At 38.4% G+C, this 20,716-nt stretch overlaps 1 protein-coding gene across 1 annotated transcript; it reads left to right on the top strand.

Annotated features, from left to right (window-relative positions):
* Positions 1–86: 86 nt before the first annotated feature.
* ALG5 (ALG5 dolichyl-phosphate beta-glucosyltransferase) lies at positions 87–20,205 on the top strand. Its single transcript, XM_066313182.1, has 10 exons — positions 87–240; positions 1,266–1,407; positions 2,256–2,302; positions 2,941–3,009; positions 4,227–4,319; positions 5,899–6,012; positions 7,323–7,382; positions 10,087–10,238; positions 17,549–17,634; positions 18,823–20,205. Exons 1-10 carry the CDS (start codon positions 151–153, stop codon positions 18,933–18,935), a joined length of 966 nt encoding a protein of 321 aa, XP_066169279.1. The 5' UTR covers positions 87–150; the 3' UTR covers positions 18,936–20,205.
* Positions 20,206–20,716: the final 511 nt, after the last annotated feature.

Genomic DNA, 20,716 nt, shown 5'->3' with positions numbered 1-20,716 from the left:
ACCGGCGGCAGCGGCGGCAGTCGGGGCGGCGGCGCTGCCGGGCCCGGACCGCCAGGGGGCGCCGGCGGCTCCCGGCGGCACCCGGCGGGCGGCGCGCCCGCTTCCGCGTCGCTGTCGCGGCGCGCTGGGGCCCCGCGGCTGCCGCGGGCGATGGCGCTGCCGCCGCTCCCGTCCCTGCCCCTGTCCCTGTCCGCGGCCGCGCTGGCGCTGGCGGCCCTCGCCGCCTTCCTCCTCGTCCTGGTGAGAGCCGCGCGCGGCGGGCCCGGGTGGCTCCGTGGCGGGGGCGGTGCGGGCGGCCGCCCTGTGCTCGCCCCCCGGTGCGGGGCAGGGGCGCTGCCGGGGTCCCGCGGGCCCCCCGCAGGCGGCAGCGCCGGCCCGGGCCGGGCGGTGGAGGCCGGCAGGGCTGCGCTTGTGCGGGAGGTTGTGCGGGGAACGTGTTTCGGCAAGGCGTGGGGTGCCGTGCCTGGCATGGGGGACCCAGACGGAGCATTTCAGCCTTACAGTACGTGTTGGGAAATGTCCTGGTAACGCCTTCGCGTTAGCCATTCGGGAAGTTGCTGTGTTTCTGCGTATCCGAAATGCCCCGCGAGATTAAGAAGTTCGACCCCCTGCAAAGCAAAACTCTGCTGCCTGTGCACAGTGCCACGTATGCATCCTGCCCAGAGAGGTGGCGGAGGCACCGTCCCTGGGGGTGCTTAAGGGAAGACTGGAGGTGGCACTCAGTGCAGTGGTCCAGATGATACGGTGGTGTTGGGGCACAGGTGATCTCAGAGGTCTTTTTCAACCTGAGTGATTCTGTGTGTGGCGTCACCAAGTAAAAGTGCTCCAGAACCCAAGTTCTACTGCTTTTTTTAGCCGTGCATAAAGCAATCGGAGCCTTAGTTTTGCAAGCACTTATGGCTGGCTGATCATGCCTCGCCGTTGCCTGGCTCATGCCTTGGTGTTGATTTCAGTGGCTTGGTGGAGCATCCGAGGTGGCACCTGCTTGTGTGCTCAGGGTCACTTGGGGAAGAGGCTTGGACCACAGCTTTGGAGGCACCTGCATGCTTTGCAGTTAAATACAGCAACCAGCCAGTGGTGCTGACAGTGGTCAGAGTGGGAGTAACCAAAATAGCATGAGAGGGTTTTGGTCCTCTGTGAAATTCCACAACAGTGACCCACCTCATTACTGGAATATACTTGGTTGCCCCTGGCAGCACATTTAACAGCAGGGTAAACTTCTGATAAAATGCTTGACAACTTTTTTTGTTTCTTCTCCATGACAGATTTGTGCAATTGCTCATGTAACTGCCAAAACAATGCCACACGAAGATGGCGAATGCAGGAAAGGATCTGCACCAAATATCCATGATCCTCCTACCAGAGAACTCTCTGTCGTCGTGCCTTCATACAATGAGGAAAACCGGTGTAAGATTTTTCTTGGTTTTGAGGGAAAGAAGAAAATCTATCTGTTATTACTGTAATAATGCAGAGGTCAGTTGGGTTAGCAGTAGATTCTGGCAGGCCAGATTACGTATCAGATTTTGGACACAGTTTCCAGAAAACACTCCAAGTACATTGAATTTCAAAATTAAGGCATTGTGTAACTTGATTTCTACTGCTAAAAATAGCTTGGGGCACTTGGAAGATTCCTCTTAATTTTAATGAACCCTAGAAGAATGGCTGTTCATTGCCCCTGCAAGTGCTGCAAGGCAAGAAGTAGTAAAATACTTTTAAAATTGATCTGAGAGCTTTCCACTCTTTAAACAGTAACAGCAGCTTCAGACAAGCATGAGAAGGAATGATCTCATGGGTTTGTGTTTGACTTGGCCGTATATAGGAGTACCTGATACTGAGTGAAGGCTTTTAAATGTGATAGAAATAACCAAGCTCTAAAGCTGATGTGGCAGTACACAAGCTGACAGCTTGCTTAAATGGGTAAAGTCAGTGCTGGTGTACAAGATCAGTCATAAAGAACAATTTTCTTTTCCTTTAATGTTGTGTAGAGAATTACGTTTTTCAAAATGAAAAGTTGGTTTGTCAGAAAAAATGTTTTTATCCTGTCTTTTTATCATGTGTGTGGCTTTGTTCAGTGTTCTTTCTGCATTCAGAGAGGACAGCATTTAGAGTTGCAGCTGCTAAGCTTGTTTACTGAAGGTAGTGTGGTATGAGAGTTGATTTGCTCAGCCCTGCTTTGTGGCTGTTTTCAGCTTGCTTGTGCAGGTTTTTTTGTGTGTTATAATCTACTAACCTGACCTCCTCCACGTTTTCTCTAGTACCACTTATGATGGATGAAGCTTTGGATTATCTAGAAAAAAGACAGGTATTTTCTTTTTGGATTCAAAATTCATTATTTTTCTGTGTAATATGCATAACAAGTCAGTGATCTAGTCACTTTTTTATGTTAGTGTACATTAAAACAATAGTACTTGGCTACTTGGCTTCTGTCTCTTATCAGTTATTCTTAGATCGAGTGCCAGAAAGGATTTTTAAATCAAGTAAAAATTTATTGTCCTACTATAGAATGAAAAAATCTTCATATGCATGAAATCTGTCCAAGACACAGGATTAACCATGCATTTAACTTTCTGAACTAATTTCTGATTTGTTGTAACAAGTTTTATAATCATCTGTTCTTCATTAGGATTTGTTCTCTGGCTAGGAATCTCATTATGGAAGTTGATGGATTTTGTTTTGTTTGGGTTTTGTTAAAAGTGACATTTTTTCTAAGCTTCCATCTTCTACAACTAAGTTGATTTTTTAGTTCTAGGTGGTAGCATGGCAAGCAATGTAACAATATGGCAAAAATCTTTAATTATGCCATCTTAACAAGTTTACTGCATCATATTAGTGTCTGTTGGCAACTCTGAATGACTGCTAGGAAGAATAATAATGTTTGAAAGACCTACTGCCTACTTAAGAAATTGGATGAAATGCATTACTTCTGCTTTTATTTTCTAGAAAAAAGATCCTTCGTTCACTTATGAAGTGATAGTGGTTAATGATGGTAGTAAAGATCAAACTGCAAAGGTAAGAAAATTAAATGTTTTCCCAAGCAGTCAGAGGCATAGAATTTTGTTTGGATTTTTGTATATTTGTGGAATGTAACAGTGGTTTATATTTATATTTTGGTACCGAAGCAGTTGACAGTTGAAGTTCACATTTCTGAATGATTTCTGTTGTTGTCCTATATGGACATCGTGGATGGCATGTATGCGCATGAATGCACATATAATTCTTTTGCAAATTCTGGTTTTCTTGATTGGCAACTGACAGCCATTTTCCTGCAGCTGAGATTCTAAGAATTCTAATCTTAACTTCAAGAAATTGTGCATGAAATACACATTGCTAGTGATGATGTGAATATGAATTTGAGGAAGCTAAGAAGTCTTTTATAATATCTCATTTGTACTGTGATTGACAGAACAGCTGACACAGTTCTTTCCCACACCCTTTGTGGAATTATTAATTTAAAAATCCATGTGCCAGTAGTAGTATTTTCAAAATTGTTCTGTATTCTTCTGCTTCCACTTTGATGTATGTCACTGGCAAGGAAGGCTAGCCACCTTGTGGGAGTTTTTTCCTACTGCTTGGAAGATGTTTGAGGTAGACACTAAAATGCATATTTCTTTAAGGATTGCTGGTATACATTCTTGACTGCTGTGCATTCTTTCCACCATCTCGTTCAACTGAGCATACAATGGCTGCAGGCCTCTAGACTTTAAAGGACTCAAGACAACCTTTAGAAAAAATTAGGAGAAAATTCAAGCATTCACTTCCCCACAAAATATTCAGATCTTTGTAGTCTGAATGGGGTTTTCAATCAATATGCATTTTTCTTCCAAACCACAAATAGCAGCAAGACAAGTGAGAAATAGGTGGCTGTCATAGAAAATTCTATTTATTTTATTAACTATTGGTGTTAATAGAAAAGGTCTGTAATAGTATGATATAAATTAAATTAGGATTGAGTTTTTTGGAGGTGGGAGGATGGGGGTTCAAATTGCTTAGGGAAATATCCTGTTCTTATTGAACATTACTTACGTTCTTCAGTCTTCTTGTTTTGACTGTGAACTGTTTTTTATTTTCCCAAACAGACTCCAGCGAACACTGGCAGTGTATTTGTGCCGCCTGAAGTGGTTAAAGCTCTGTGCTATTAATTTATTTTCTTTTGAAGGGTGAGCAAATGTACACTTCTCCCTTGGTTCCTGGTTTTGTTTTATGCTGGTTTTTTGTGTATCTGTCAGGTTGCAAAGGAGTACTGCAAGAAATATGGAAGTGACAAAGTGCGAGTGATATCTTTGGAAAAAAATCGAGGGAAAGGGGGAGCAGTCAGGACGGTAATTAATACTTTCATCTCCTTCTCTGTTTGAATTACCTGTGCCAAAATACGCAGAAAATAGAGCATTTTAAATTCAATGCATTAATAAAATGATTATGGGAAAACTGAATAGAGATTCTATAAATTAAAGCAAAAAGTTTTTAAGTTGTTTTTTAAATAAGTTTATTTTAGATCTTGGTAGCAGTGTTGTGTTTCCAGAAATGACAGTGACATTTTTTTTAATATGAGAATTCAAAGTGGAAAAAAGGCTTAAATTTCATATTCATGTTAGTTCTACTTAGAAATGGGCTTACATTTATAAAAGCCAAGCTTAAAAAAAAAACAACCAAAACAACAACAGCAAAACCAAAAAAAAAAAAAAAAAAAACCGAAAACTGCTACAGATTAAAGTTAAGCTTTTGTAGACAAAATAGAGTGAAATTGGCAAACTTCGCACTCCAGGTCATGGCTGCGGTTTTTAACATGGCTGATAAACAAGAACTCATCCAGCAAAGTTTGTTTACTGAAGCCCACTGCTATCACCCACACTGGATAATCAAAGCAGCACAATTCATGCTTTCACATAAATATTATCATAAAATGAACATGTTCTAAAAATGAAATAGCTGTTACACATTGAGAAGGAGCGTTGTAGTCCTTTGATGAATGACACCTCGCTTTTCTGAAAAAGGGTGGTGTCTTCTGTGGATTGTCAGTGATGTGTCTTTACCTGTATTTTCAGCTCTATCTTTAGTAAGCCAATTTTTTTTTTTGACAAATGAGTAACTATAAGAGATGCAGAGACCATCATATTAGAACATATGGAACTGTTGTAAGAATGCAATTTTTAAGTTATTCCAAGAGAAGGAGAACAGTTTTCTCTGTGATCTACTTTAGCAGTGCATCGTGTAGAGTGAATGTGTGTACAGCCTTTCTTGACAGGCTTTTGCAGACACACACGTGCTTGGTTGCAACAGTACTTTTGTCACACGCACTGCTAATTCTTTTCCTGTCTGGACCCTTTAAAAATTATGACATTTTTCTGACCAAGCATATGGCAAAATAAGCTGTGAAACCTGTGCATCACAAATGTTTTGCAAGGATACTGTGACTTGAGACTTAATCTTAGATTAGTTTTGAGACATAGCTCTTGAATTTTGTTGAAATGGTGTTAGGAAAAACTCACACTTAATTCTCCTTTCCATAGCTCACATGACAAAGAAAAGTCATCCAGTGTGGTAGCAACTGCTAATCACTGCTTCTTCCTGCTCCCCTCTAGAGCTGCCTGTAGCAACTTGTTGACACTTAGATTTAGGTTTTCCTGAGAAGGATTGTTAGTCTTTCATGTTCATGCATTGCCTGTCACTGTGGACACTCAGTGTGTGAAGTCTCTAGATGCTATTACTGTATAAATAGGTAAATTATTGCTAGTAGCAGAATATTAAGACTTATCTGTTGTGTGGAATTTGTGAGATATCACTGTCTTGTTACTACATTAGGCTTTTGGAGTGTCATGCACCCACCTTATGACAACACATGTGGAGCCAATAATTGACTTCAAAGGTGTTGAATTTTTTTATTGACTATTTTAATTCCAGGGTGTCTTTAGTTCTCGGGGAAAAAAGATTCTTATGGCTGATGCAGATGGAGCTACAAAATTTGCAGATATTGAAAAAGTAGAAGAAGGTCTAAAGAATCTCCATCCATGGCCTGTGAGTATGAATTCTCATACTTTTAGTTCAATACACATGCATACTTCAATATACAAGATAGGCCTCTGTAGTTCTCTTCAATTTTTTTGAGATCCATTTGAAGATGTAGGTGTAAGCCTGAAGACCTAAGTGTGAGGTTAAAAGCCTCAAGAATTTGCTGTCAGAAGGAGCTTTCACTGAGTTCTTGCCTCCTTTGCATCCATTGTGCCAACTTCAAGGCAGTACAGAATGTTCTATTTGTTGTTTATCCCTCCTTCAAATTGTTTGAAGTTGTTCTGTGTAAATACCATGTGATGCCTACTTAGTTTTCTTTGTTAACTCTTTTGTCTTTTCATTTTATCTGATGTCATCCTATATACCTTTAAGGGTGCATCTTAATTCCACCCTCTTTTATACAGGTTTTCTTTTCTCAGGGTCCTTAGTTTAATGACAGTATTTGGAAGAACTTCTATTGTAAACAAAAATTCAAGAACCTGTGGAACAAGAATACCTCCTTGCACAGTCATTCACTTTTGGGAGCTTGACTTGAAAGAACTGAGGTTTATTTTCTGCTTAAATGCAGATGAGTGAGGTACTTGTAGCTGGTTTCCCAGAGTGCCAGAAGAGAGGTGATTCCAGCCAGAGCTGTGGGGTTGTACCTGTGGAAGGGTTTGCAGTCTATGAGTGCAGGAGCCACAAGCACAGGACCTAGCAGGCAGCGAGTGACCCTGACAGTCTTTCCTACCAGGATGGCAGCAGCTGCTGGTTCTTCAGCATTGGCCTGGAATAAAGTAGATTTGAGAGATTTTATGTGAGAAGAAGTAGTGTGAGAATAGTGTTAAACCTTTTGTTTTGATCAAGTTGATTTAATTTGAGATTATGTTTTTGGCTGATACCATGGCATTTTATTCATTTGAAGATAAAGCAACAAGTGCTTTATTCTGTTATCGCTTCCATTGTGCAATATTTAAGGAAAATGTACATTATAACTTTTAGTTCCCAGGATTACTGCATACTTATCTGTGCTGCTAAAGACATTTGCCAAATGCATAAGCTAAACAATGTAAAGCTAAATCAGACTTGAATGAATTGTGGCAATTTGCATGCACCTTATGCGAATTGTAATAAAGTTTAGATTGCCTCTTAATTGCAGAAGATTGATTTAGGCTCAAAACCTAGCAGTAGAAGAAGTTCAGCTACAGGAAGCAGAAAAGTGTGCTGCTTTGAAGTTGTTTTTTTTTTTTTTATTTTATGGTTCTCAGCACAAGATTCAAATAATCCACTGATTCAAATAATATGCGTTTAACACTTTAATTTGTATTCCTGTACAGAAGGGAATGGCTATCTCCTGTGGTTCCAGAGCTCATCTGGAGAAGGACTCAATAGCAAAGGTTTGTTTCTGTTTCCTGCTGTGTACTAATAACCAAATATTTCCATTATTTGTTTCTGCTTGACAGGTTTTGCAATTAGATAATCAATATTTGTAAAAGAATGGAATCTTAAAATAAGGAAAAGATTGTCATACATGCAGGATGTCCTCCATCATATACAAAGGATGTGTTCTAGATTTAAGGCACTTTAAACTTATTTCAGTTAGTGTTCCCATTTATGGATTTAATTTTTATAGTTGAGAATATCTCAGAAGCAGAGCTTCTAAACTGTGACAGAATTGGTAGCTGGGAGCTAGTACTGGGGCTGGAATGGAAGGTAGCTGATGAGTTCATTATTATTGATTTCCTTCCAGTGCAAGAACTTGGCCTGCAGATCTTGAAACTTGTTTAAAATGAGTTAGGGATAATTAGCAGCCAGTTGTTTGAAGAGTACCTCTATTCATGGGAAAGTGGCTTAAGTCTTGTGTATTACTGATAGCAAAATTTTTGAGTTTTGAATATACAAAATTTTTTCTATGTGTGACTCTTGTGTAATAAACAGCGATGCACAGGCACATGGCCTTATCTTGCACCTGATTTTCTGATGGCTTGGCAGACAGTAATTGACAAAGCACAGGCATGGAACTTGTATTGCAACAGACACATTACTGGGCTCATTTTTTAGTGTCATTAGATGTGCTCATCATGGTGAATGTTCTCAAGAGTAAGTTTTGTTTATACTGATGTCTAGTACTTTAAATGATTCTAAAATATATACACTACTAAAACAGTTACAAAAGTTCAAAAGAAGTTACACTGGTAGTGTTCAGCCTCTGGTAGATCTGTATGTTTTTTCTTCTGGTTTATGAGGTAGTATTGGAGTGGTTCACTCTTACTGAATTCTTGCAAATACTGCTTGTTGGCATGTTAGCATGTGTGTATGTTAGCATCCTCACAAAAAAGAAAAAAAAAAAACAGCAAGAAAAAAACATCATTATCAGAAACAAGAAACTACTACAGAGAGATTATGCAGTTGATAAAGTGGAGCCCAGAGAAAGTGTTTCATTGCATGGTCAAGTACTGAATGTGGATAGACTTTTTTCAATGCATTCATAATTCTTGAAGGTGTTGCTACATTAGGGGGAGGAATTGGAACAGGACTTTAGTCTTTTAATACAAAAGTACAATTTTTAGGACATGTCCATCCTTTGCTTCCTGGTTTTCCCCATATTTCTGAACCTTTAATAGAGGAATCACAAACTGGTTTGGTAGTACTAAGTTGCTTGAAATGCATAGCCCATTTAATTTCATCACCCACTTGTCCCTAGACTGGAATAGAAAGATTACCTTTACTATAGTGGGACAAGACTGTTGTATAGTGCAACAGGTTAAAAAAAAAGTTGCAGAGCAATCTTTTAGATCTTGTGATTTCTCTCTGGACTTATTGGCATCTAAAACAGTAGAATGAAGCTGAGATAAGGAGCTGTATTGAATTTATTAAGACCAGAATTTCACCCTTGTGTTCAGTCTCAATGCATCAAGGATTCTGCTCTGCCACCATAATTGTTAATGTCCTTTAATGAATCTACACTATGACTTGTATAAATAGTCTTAGGAGTGGTAAATATATCCCAGGAACTCCTCTTTATGAAGGAAGTGCACAGTTTCACTATCTGACAGTCATGCAGCCTCCTAGCACTTCCCTTCTTGGTCCTGGTGGAAGCCTAGTGTTCTTGGTCACAGAGCCAAAAGAGCCAAAGAAGCCACACCAGATCCACCATTAACCTGGAGCAGGAGCACTTTGCAAAAGGCACAATTTGTGAATTTGGTTTTCCTTAAGGCAAAGGCTATTACATAATAAGCCAAGCATCTTCTCTATTTTTCAAATGAGATTCTAAATTGTTGGCTTTAAAGGCATGTCCTACCACCCAGAGATACTTAACAGTTGACTCGTTGGCTCCTAAAGATTTTACATGATACATGACTTGCAGTCATAATTACAATCATTTAAGTTTAGCTTGAGAACAGCAGTGAGTTCAGAAGCAATTTTTGGATCACAGTTCTAGTTGTTTAGGAACTGTCTTGAATAAAAGACTAAGAGGCACCTCTGCAAATCCAGACTCCAGCCCCCAGAGTCCAAGGACAAACTTAACCTGTATGATTATTGTGTCAAGAACACAAGTGTATCCGAAGAGTAGGCTGGGTACATTTATCAGGAATATATCTGTGAAAGTAAAAGAAGGAAAGAGAAGACTGTAATATGGTTGGAAATACAAAATGAAATTTCTTGCACAGCAGCCTTTACTTTAGACTTAATTTTCACTTGGTCCATTGTATACTTCCAAAGAGTCACGCAGAAGATATTATGGCTGTCCCACTAACCATTTGAAATCCATGTACAGGTTCCTTCTTTACTTAATAAGTCATAATCCAGAGTGAAAAACTGCTCTGAACTGGGGAGAAAGGAACATAGATTTCTCCTGTCCTAGACTATACACATGACTGGCAAGTCTTTCCCTAGATCAAAATCTTTCCCTTTCAGCCAAAATTTTGTTTGACTGTAACAATTGCTAAGTTCTGTTTTCATTCCAGTGCAAAATACAGCCAGTTTACAAACTTTGAAAGCTATCACGAAACAAACTTGCTGTCCTGTAAGACACCTCTCTTCAAGTACTTCACTCATCACTCAAATGAGACCACCTAACTTCTTGTTTTTTGTACACAGCGCTCCTACTTCCGAACTCTGCTCATGTACGGGTTCCACTTCCTGGTGTGGTTTCTCTGCGTCAAAGAGATCCGGGACACACAGTGTGGATTTAAACTTCTAACCAGAGAAGCCGCCTTGCAGACTTTCTCAAACCTTCACATAGAACGCTGGTAAATTGTTCCTTTTTTTTGGTGGTGGTATTTTTTTATAATTGAGCGTGGGCTTGAAAAAGTAATTTTAGTATTGCAGCTACAATGAAGCATGTGATGTCTGTGTATAAATCCCAGCTGCTCAGTTTAGCCAATTACGGTTTTGCCTGCATGGCAGCTTCGATTTCTTTCTATGTTAAAGTATCCTGGTAATTGCTAGAAATTCTATGCTCTTATTAAGATACATTTTAGGAAAATAGTTGGGTATTTAATTTTATTCTTTATTTAATTTTATTGTCTTTTCTCAGAAGATATATGTAGGATATTTTGGTTATCCTGGGTAGGATATTTTGGTTTTGCCCTGTCAGAGGAAATGGTAATTGATTAGGAAAGAGAAGAGGAAAAAGGCCTCAAACAACTGAAAATAAGTCTTCTTTCTTCACCTCCAGAAGAAATTTCAAACAATTTTTCATGGTGCTGTAATTCACTCCCAATTTCTGAGAGTGAAATTTTCCTCCTTCTACAGATATTAACCATGCAAGCAGAATAAAAAATGGAGAGAAGCTGTTATTATTATAAGGGAAGTTAGGAGTTGCCATTTATATTCAAAACTCTTATCAGTTTTATTTTTTATACATTACAGTTCAGTACTGCTTAACCAAAGTATTTTATGTGAAATCAATATCTGATAAGATGTTTGAGGACGCTAAAGTGAAAGCAAATGCTTATTCTTCACTTATTTTCTTGCTAAAGTATTTTAGGTGAGGACCACTGACAGATATCCTTAATTTAAGACAATAGAAAATGATGTGTAGTCTTAATTACTTTAGAGCTCCTTTAGTTATAATTTAGCTGGAGCAGTTCTTGTATGAGTGATGCAGCCATAACTGCTATTATGGGACTGAAGCACTATTTTCACACAAATACAATAACTTCTGTAAATTTTATGTGCCACAATTTTTGCTAAAAAGGATGGTTTAATTAGGTGTAATCAAACCTCTTCAAATTATTGTCTTCATTCAAGAAAATCTCTCATGGGTTTCCACTTGCTTGACAGGGAACAGAACTACTGAACAGTGTTGCCATACACAAAGGTGCACAATCCTACAGGCCTGGTCAATTCCTATGTGTAATTTTGGGCTGAGCTTTGACAGCCATACTGCCCCTCCAGAGTGGAGTTGCAAAGGTCATGTTTGGGCAAACAGCTCTCATGTGGAATGTGGAGCTATTGTTGCATTGCATCTATGACTGAGCAGTCAACAGTCAGAAGGTCGCTTTCCCACCTGTGTGGTTTGCTTATTTGCCCTGAAGGAGACTATAGCTGAGCCAGAAGTATGGTTTGTACTGCTACCTCCAGACCCAGTCTTGGTCTATAAAGCTCTGTAAATTTCACATTACTGGGATTTTCTAAATACGTGGTTAAACCATATGCAAAGCCCAGAAGTGCACATCTCAAAATTGCCTTATTTAACTTCACTTTATAAGTTAAGCACTTCAAGAAGAAAACTGAAAGAAATAAATGAGGATAATAAGTTTCAGCTGTAAAAATGCAATTTTAACTTTTTTTAACTGAAGGATTTTTCTTGTAATTTGATTTATTGGTTATATAAAGTGTTTTCTAGATTAAAAAAGAGCTTTCTTTGCCACTTCAGTTATCTAGCACCAAAGGAATGAAAGAATAAAAACAATTGTGCTGCACCCCATTATCCAGGAATAGAGGCAATGAAAAATGAATATTGCTAACATTTCATAGTAATTATATCATTGGTGTGGAACATACCATATCTTCATGTCTTAGTTCATTGTGCCTTGTATGTGCCAGGAGAAGATGAGTCTTCAATTTTTTGCTCTTTTATTTACAGTAATCCATAAACTAATCCCCTGTGTGTTTTCTTATTTATCTGAAATGTACTGGGTAGTGATGAAGAATGCTGGTTTTGTGTGTCAAGAAAAGAACAACTCAAATTCTTCCAGGAATGAAGCTCTTCAGATAATCCCGAGTCACTTAAAGCACCTAAAATTTGCCTAAAGCAGCTGTAGGATTTTTTAAGTTTTTAAAATTTGGTTTATTTCTGTTCAAACTGGCAATGTATTATCTAGTTTTATGCTCATCTGTCAATCAACAGTCTCTGTGTTTACCCACCTTCTTTTTAATATTTATTGGCTAATTTAAACCAAATCTGACAGAACAGTAGAGATTTAAAAATTAAAAGCTTTGGTAAGTTTTGTGGAAAATTAAACGCTCTTAGAAGAGAGAAACTCAATTATTGCCACTGCTGAAGAAAAAAACCCTATATAGTAAGGTTTCAAAAGTTACTTTTCTGCTCCACAGCTAGCATGTGTCATTTAGCATGTGTAGATAGCATGTCAGTGCTCAAATCAAGTATTGTCCCTTTTCCAGTTAATATTCATAAGAAATAAACTGGGACATGGGGAAGTATAAGTATGTGTGCATATATTTAGGGAAATGACAGTCCTAAGTGAAATGTCAGTGTTGTACAAGCAGTTGGGATAATTGCAATTGAAAATTATGTAGGGACATCAAACCTTCATCCCATAGCATCAGATCTCTTTGTATATAATTGTGTAAGAATCTGAAACAGCTCAATGCTGGAAACTTCTTATTTTAAGCAAATCTGACCCCTGATATCTTTCCACTGCATGATGTGTAAAAAGGAGAATACACACTAGTTAGAGATTGTGCCATAGACGTTCTGTAAATATCGTGAGTATGGAGACAGAAGAGTAAGAAATAAGAATAAAGTAACTTTATAAGTTGGTATTGTACTTCTGCTGACCTGGAACAATGTAAAGTTCCCAGCTGGGTCAGAGAGCAACTTGTTCATACTGAAACCATCAGCAAGGGATAGCAGAGAAACAAATATCTTGGTACTGGGTAAGAGGCTCTGAAATCTGGATTTATTTCCACTTCTGCATCACTGCATTGGCTACTTGACATCCAAGGAAATTATTTGATTCTCTCTGAATCTTAAAATCCCACAAGTGGGGTGCAGGTCTGTTAGGTACTTGAAGAAGTGTTCAGTTCTGTGTGGCCAGAGCTCGGCTGTTCTGGGAATAATGGAGGAGGGTTCTGGATTTAATGGGATGAAAGCCATCTGAGTTAAGCACCATGGTCCTTGAGCCTGTCGAGGGCTCCCTGGCTGCTGCACTGGCACATGTGGTGAGCTGCTGAAGGGAATGAGCACCAGGCTTCTGCACAAGCCAAGTCTGCTCAAGCTTAGTCAGGCTTGGATTTGTGGGGGTACTGCAGTGCTAGGTGAATGCTTATAAAAATTACTTAGACTGAAATTGATGCAAAACATGTTTATTCATGAAGTTAATATAAAATAACTATGAAATCAGCTATCTAATATTTCCCTCCTGCTTAGACCCTCACTTCTTTATGCTTTCACCATGCTTTTTCTATGTCAGTGGACATAGTTGTGAATATCACATCCTAAATATTAAAAATACTAGAAAACAGACCAGATTTTTTTTTCTTGCTGTGCTGAATTTGATTTATAGATGCTTATATTTAGGAAATCTTGAAACTGAAGCATACGAGGAAAAATACAGTTTTATCATTATGGCAGTAAGGATCACATAACACTTTTTTAAGGGAGACCAAGATATTTCCTAGAATATTTTTTTAATCTAACCCTAAATTTTAGAAAGTATTTGAAAATTAATAGATTCTACAAACTGTTTATATATTCAATACTAAGAAATAATGATTACGTCCTAAACTGTCTTTTTTTGGTGAGTGTTCTCACTGTCTTTTTTGTTTAACAGTCCTTTGGCTGTGTATATATGAATATAAACGAAACATTCTTGAAATTTACTTTCTAAATAGCAAAGTTTTGGCATTACTTTGAAATGAAAACAACCTTTTGAACAGAGAGCATATGCTTTGTGTTTTAGATTCTGAATTTGATTACACAGCTAATCTGTTTTTCAGAAATGGATGGGGCAGATTTTTTAATTTAAAACTTAGAGAAAATTAAAAGAGATATTATATAAAACATAACGTAGACAGTTGAAATTACTCACTTCAGGCTACAAAAGAAGGTCTAGTTCTGCATCTACAGTCTTGACCTGAAAAATGTAACTGTTCGTGTTAAATTTTGATGCTCAGGAGAAATAGTGGAAAATTAAATGGTCTCTCTGGCTGAGTTTTCCTATCCTAAATTTGATCATTGATTTCTTCTGACAACAACAAAAAAAATGATAAATTTTCTTTCAGCCAGAAAATGTCTATCCCTAGGAGAACTAGACATAGCAATTAAAGTCCGTCCTTTATGATAGAAGGAGGAGAAATTCAAAATGTAGTTCTAGTCCTGGTTTGATGGACAATTTCTTGTTAAGTGGCAATTTATAATGACATTGTACAAGCCAGCAAATCAATGAAGAGATCAAATTGTTGGTATTACTTTTGTCCATAAAAATTGCCCAAATAAGACGTGCTCTTTCACATTTAAAACTGGGAAAGATCGATATAAAAAAATAATGTTTGTTTCTCCAGTTTGTCACTAATCTCTAAATATGAGTTGGTATATAAAAATTATAGAAAAATAAGTATTTTTATTGCTACAGGGATTTTTTTCCCCACTTTTGTGCCAATGTAGATCAACACAAGCAGTGGAATGAATTGGTTTTTTCTGGTTTTGTGCAAGGCAAGTAGAATTGTTTATGAGTGTCTAGTCAATGCAAAACTATTTTTGCTGTTTTAACTGTGTCTGTTTTGTCTTGTAAAAAGTCTTTTCTTCTGGCTGACATGTGGACTTTCAAAAGCCCAAACTGAGCTAGGGCAGTTCTGGCAGTCTAGCCCACTTGGCATCGTGTTTCATTGTTAGACCTCTTTGACCATTGGCCGTTTTCTTTGCCTTTAGGAGTTTGCTGGAAAAACAGATTTTGGATGTACAAAACTCATAAATTCCAGTTAAAACGTTATAACTGAAGGCTTGGTTTTGTTTTTTGAAACACATAAGATTGGACCAGAAAAAGAAAGAGTCCTAGTGCAATTTTAAAATACAGAATAATTTTTAAGGATAAACATTTTATAAGCTCAAGCGTCGTAAGGATTCACTTTTAAAAGACTGATTTCAGTTAAACACCTACCAACTTGGTTTTCAAATGAATTTTAGCCAGCATTGTCTTGGACTGTAACTTAACCAAAACACAACCACATGGAGAATTTTTTCTTTACTTTACATTACATGTTTGTGGTAATTAGCCCATCATGGAACCACTATTAGAAATAGATGGGGAAATTGTTCACAGCATAGATTTTTGGCTATCTAACTCTAGGTACTTAGATTGGAACCTGAATTCTTTCAGGCTGGAGCAAAATTTGGGTATTCTGAGCTGTGTATCCCCCTCCCAAGAGGCAGCAGAATGAAGTACATGGTGTGAATAATACCTTGCTGTTTCTAGGAGTGATTCTGTCGCAGGTTAACTGTTCACCAATGGCTTTGTGGCAAATCACATGAATTGCACTTACAGCTCATCCACTGGTGTGGCTTTGATTTCCTCTAGTGTAGGCTCCATCTAACACACCCAAGCTAATCCTGGTGTGGAAGATTCTGTATGGTTCTCCTGTAGCATCTGGATCTGGTGGTCTGCAGTATGGTTGTACTGCTGTCAGTGTATTGAGCACACTGCAGTCTGTATTCCCTGTCTGACCGTTCTGGTATACTGAAAGGTAATGGGGAAAAGAGATGAAAAACAATACTCATTGGTATTCTACTGAAGTCATTCTCCTTTCAGCTTTGAATAGTTGTTGTTTTTTTATTAATTTCAGGATATGTTCACTGTTAGCCAAATGGCAACCACATGTAACAATATTAGTGTTCAACCTGATTAATTCCTGTGCTTTTAATCTCTTACTTTGAGCCCAGTAGTTCACAGAACTATTTAATGTTGTTGTTCTGTGATGTATGTGCTGACATTCCAGTAATCAGTTGTCCACAGGAATTACTGCAAATAACTATTAGTTCACTAGGCTAATAGTTTATGTAATACTTTTAGAGCAGCTCATCCAGTCTAATTCATCAGACAATTATTCTGTGTCTCTTAAGATTTTTAGTCATTTAGGTAGTAAGTATTACAGAATTAGATTTAGTCTTAATACGCATGATTCATTAACATTCAAAGGTGAATACATTGAGTTTTTGGCTTACAAATGTAAAATGTCAGCAGAAAGTTAAATAATACCTTAATAAAATAATATTCAACCCTCATGTAAAGAAAGCAGTGAAATGACAGGGCTGCTTGGAGCAGATTTAGTTCACAGAAGTAAAAAATAATTTATTCTTGTAACTTTTTTTTTGTGATGGTGAGAAGGTCTGTGACCTAATCAAGATCAATTTGCAAAGTAGCTCTAAATTCCCTATACACAATAGCTGCAGTATCTGTAGATAACATCTGTCTGTGCTGCCTTTGCTTGTTTGAGTGCTGTCCTGTGTGGGATCAGTGTCTCTCCTGTCATGTATGTGGAGAGCGCGAGTTCAGGTCTGTGCATGTGTGCCTGTGATTGCCAGGCTGCTGTGGTCTGTACTTCAGTGGGAACCTACCTCTGTGTGTCAGACCTATGTGCACATTTCAAAGTGGACTGCTGTTGTTGTTGCACTTATTGTGCATTTACAGGAATGAAGCAGACAGTTCTCTGTGCAGACAACTAAGAGGATTAACGTGTATTCTGGATAAAGTGAGCAGGAAGGAGTGCCTGACAGAGCAGGATCACTGCCCCAGTTCATTTTGCAATACAACCTGCAAAAAATTGAGCCAGCAAAGAAGTCTCTGAGAAGGGTTTTTGTGTTGTGCATTAAGTGGTCACTAAACTGTTGTTTGGATTCTGTTGTGCACGGTAACATAAATAATTTCTCACTTCTATGCTGCTGCCTTGAGTTCCTTGACTGACAAAGTAAAAGGAGCACCCATCAGATCAGCATAAAGCCACAGCAGGTAGATGTCCTCTTCGATGAAACTACTAGAAATTGTGGAGTGACATTGTACATTTGACTGCTTGGTCATCATGGTCTTCAAAAATGTTTAAATTGTGATTGCGACAGAATGAAAAGCAAGCAGTGGGCTGAACACAGAGTCATCTATGCCTTCGAAAACAGGTCACAATTACATGTTGTTATTGTTGTCTGTATTTTGGCTGTGTTCTGAGGTGTTTAGTCAGGAAAATTAATTTCCCATCCATGTGTATCTGACCCACAGAATGTTGATATCAGCTGCATAACTGAACAGTGATTTAATTAACATTTCCACTGTCTTTCTTTTGGGAGTATGTGTGGTTATATTTGGTATTTCCTCTTCTTCTTCAGGGCATTTGACGTGGAACTTCTTTATATAGCCCAGCGCTTGAAAATACCTATAGCAGAAGTTGCTGTCAACTGGACTGAAATAGAAGGTAAGGAGATAGTTGATGTTTTTATAAGACTCCTGACCTGTCAATCCAGAATAACAGATCCAAGGTTATTGCCATATTTACCCAGTTTTGATAGCACACAGCCTTCTTTCCGTCCAAATTTTGAATTTCATGTCCTTGCCAGCCTACTGTCATGGCTTGGTACAGAAAGAGTAGGTGAAGGGGTAGCATGGCAGAGAAACTCTGCAGTCCCACTGGAGATAAAAGTGAGGAATTACACTGCTAGAACAAGACACTACTTTGGCATGTCCTCTTTTTGTAATGTGTTAATAAATTAGTGCAGCTGTAAAACACTGTGCAAGGAGTCTGACCGTCAGCACTTACTGATTCAATTCCATTTCACTGTATCTTGCCTTCCAAAATTCTCAGCTCTTAAGGCATCCTCTAGAGCACTATCTCCTCTTAAGGTGTGATATTGTTTCAGACCTGTAGGGAGGTCTCTGCCACTGAGTTCCTGGGAAAAATACCTCCATGCACATTTCTTCAGTGCAGAGCCAGCTTAAGAGGTACTGCTTGCTTTGGCTCATTTCCCTCCCATTAAATGCAGTTCCTCTATTTTTTTGCCCTTTTTGTGTTTTCTTATCTTTTTTTAATCTGTTCAGCACAGCCACTGAACAACAGAAATTATAATAACTGTAGTAATGATGTGAGGTGGAAGTAGAGAATGTCCTGAGCCAACTTTACTAGAAATATTTCCTTTCAGTGGAGTTCTGTGTGTACATTGCATCTAACACAAATATTGGCAGAGATGGTAGAAGGCTTGGTTTTGTAGTGTGGTTCCTTGCCTTGCCTGAAGACTGGCACCTTCATATTATTTTTGTAAGACAAGCTGGTGGCCCTCTTCTCCAAAGTTGCTAGATAAATCATTTGCTTAATGATTGGTGTTCAGGTTCCTATTTACTTGAACAAAGCCTTGTCACAGAGAGCACTGCGCATCTTGTCACATACATGGAATTACTGTGCTGCTTGCAAGCTAGTCTGTGCCACCTATGGCATAATGTAATTACTATAAAGCAATTGCTTTCAAAATATAAATATTTCATTGATGTTAAGATGTCGGTTTGTGGGGCTGAGTGTGCAGAGGTTTGTGACTGCTTAAGCGTGTGTCTTACCAGTCCTCGTTTTTTTTCCTAACAATGTCGTTCTGATTTTCTTCTTCATTAATCACAGGTTCTAAGTTGGTTCCCTTTTGGAGCTGGCTGCAGATGGGCAGGGATCTTCTTTTTATACGACTGCGATATATGACTGGTGCCTGGAAGCTTGAAGCAAAAAAATGTAATTAGGTTATTTACATTTTCCAAATATATTATTATGCTTAATAGAACACAAGAACAGTTTCAATCAAGTGAAGTGGTGGTGAAAGCTGAGGTAATTCTTCATTGCTCCTCTTGTATGTTTCATTTTTGCAGCTTGTATGTGTTTTATAAGACTGTCAGCAGAGAATTTCTACGTTTTGAAAAAAAAAAAAAAGCATTTCCAAAAAGATTTTTTTTACATGGTAATCAGGATTTTATTTTATTAAATATTAGCTTTAACATGTCTTATGAATTTATTCAAATAAATATATCTGCTTTTGTCTTATCATACATCTGGAATCTCCATATACATATTAAAAAGAGGCACTCTGTTCTACATTGTGCAATGTTGTGTTGTGAATGACCACAGCCATTTGTTTCTGTTACATCTGGAAATTTTAGGCTATATTGCAACTTGGAATTATCATTCATGATTCACACTGATGCATGTTTAGATTCGATGTTGTAGGAAACATAAATGGAATTTACTGACTTGTAACAGTAATGTTCATAAAGTTGTTCTCGGGACTTCCAGTGGTCCCTTGACATTCCAGATGTTTTTGTCTGAAGCTGAAATAGTTTTCCTGAGATCAAACTGCAGATCTTTCCCAGACTGTAAAAGGTCCAAGAGAAAGCACATTTAATTTTAAAATCTCTTTTATAAATGTGTTTTGCTAATACATACTTACTACTGTATGCTCAAGGCTAGGAGTCCTTGATATCTACAGATCTGTAGTGAAAAGGGTATGGAAAGCTCAGAGCATGCAAATGTGAAAGCCAGTGTACACTGGGGACCTGTGCATTAGTAATGCCAGCCTGATGTTGTCATGCTTCAAATGAGATCAGAGACAGAGGGAGGGGTCTTGACTCTTTCATACTAGTGTCACACTGCATTACAGTACAGTAACAGTTTCATTTGTGCTTTCAAAGTAGGTGTGAATTGCCAACTAAGCCAATCTGTCTTTCTGAAACTTGTACAAATCTGAAGAACCTTAAAGAATGAACAGTATATGGTTGTACTTTCATATGTGAATTCCCTGGTGATTTTTCTTATTCTTTCTGTAATACTGACTTCAATTTTGCTTCTGTTAGAGTTACCTCAGTTTTCTATGAAGTCCTGGAATAAATTCTCAAAAAAAAATTCAGTTTGACTACACAGGCTTTATTTTCTTACCTTGTCCAGATACATGTCTGTCACTTCTGCGGAATCAATCAGGATTCCTCATTGCCATTACTAGAATAAAACACCAGCTCCTCAGGATACCTGCTACAGTGTGGAATCACAGAATCAGAGAATATTCTGAGTTGGAGGGGACCTACAGTAGTTGCTTTTATGAGTGTAGCCTTATGCAGTTCCTTGCACTGGGGATAAAAACTGAACTGGAATAAAAGAAGGAGCCAGCTGGGATGGAAGGAGAATGATCGGGGTGAGGCTGAAAGACAAAGTGAAATGGAAGATTTACTTTAGCTGAGAAAGATGGTTGGCTTTGCCTTCTGTCACTCATGTGGCAGTCAGAAGTCTTCTGGGTAGCATACTAAGCTCCTAGGCAGTAGTTGTTTGCAGATTATGAAATGCAAGACACACAGGCAGTAACAGGAGACCAGAACTCACCACACAAATGCTCTAAAAAAGCATGTTTTAGAGTCATACTTGGGTCTAGATTTTTGCTCTACTCTCCTGTGCGTTCCTTCAGACCCAACACACGTCAATTGTTGCACAGTGATCTCAGAGTCTCTGAAAGATTCTCCTGGGTTCCATTTCAGAAGCT

The sequence above is a fragment of the Sylvia atricapilla genome, chromosome 2 (assembly GCF_009819655.1).
Source record: "Sylvia atricapilla isolate bSylAtr1 chromosome 2, bSylAtr1.pri, whole genome shotgun sequence".
Classification (NCBI taxonomy): Eukaryota; Metazoa; Chordata; class Aves; order Passeriformes; family Sylviidae; genus Sylvia; species Sylvia atricapilla.
This window is presented reverse-complemented; position numbering and strand designations above follow the sequence as displayed.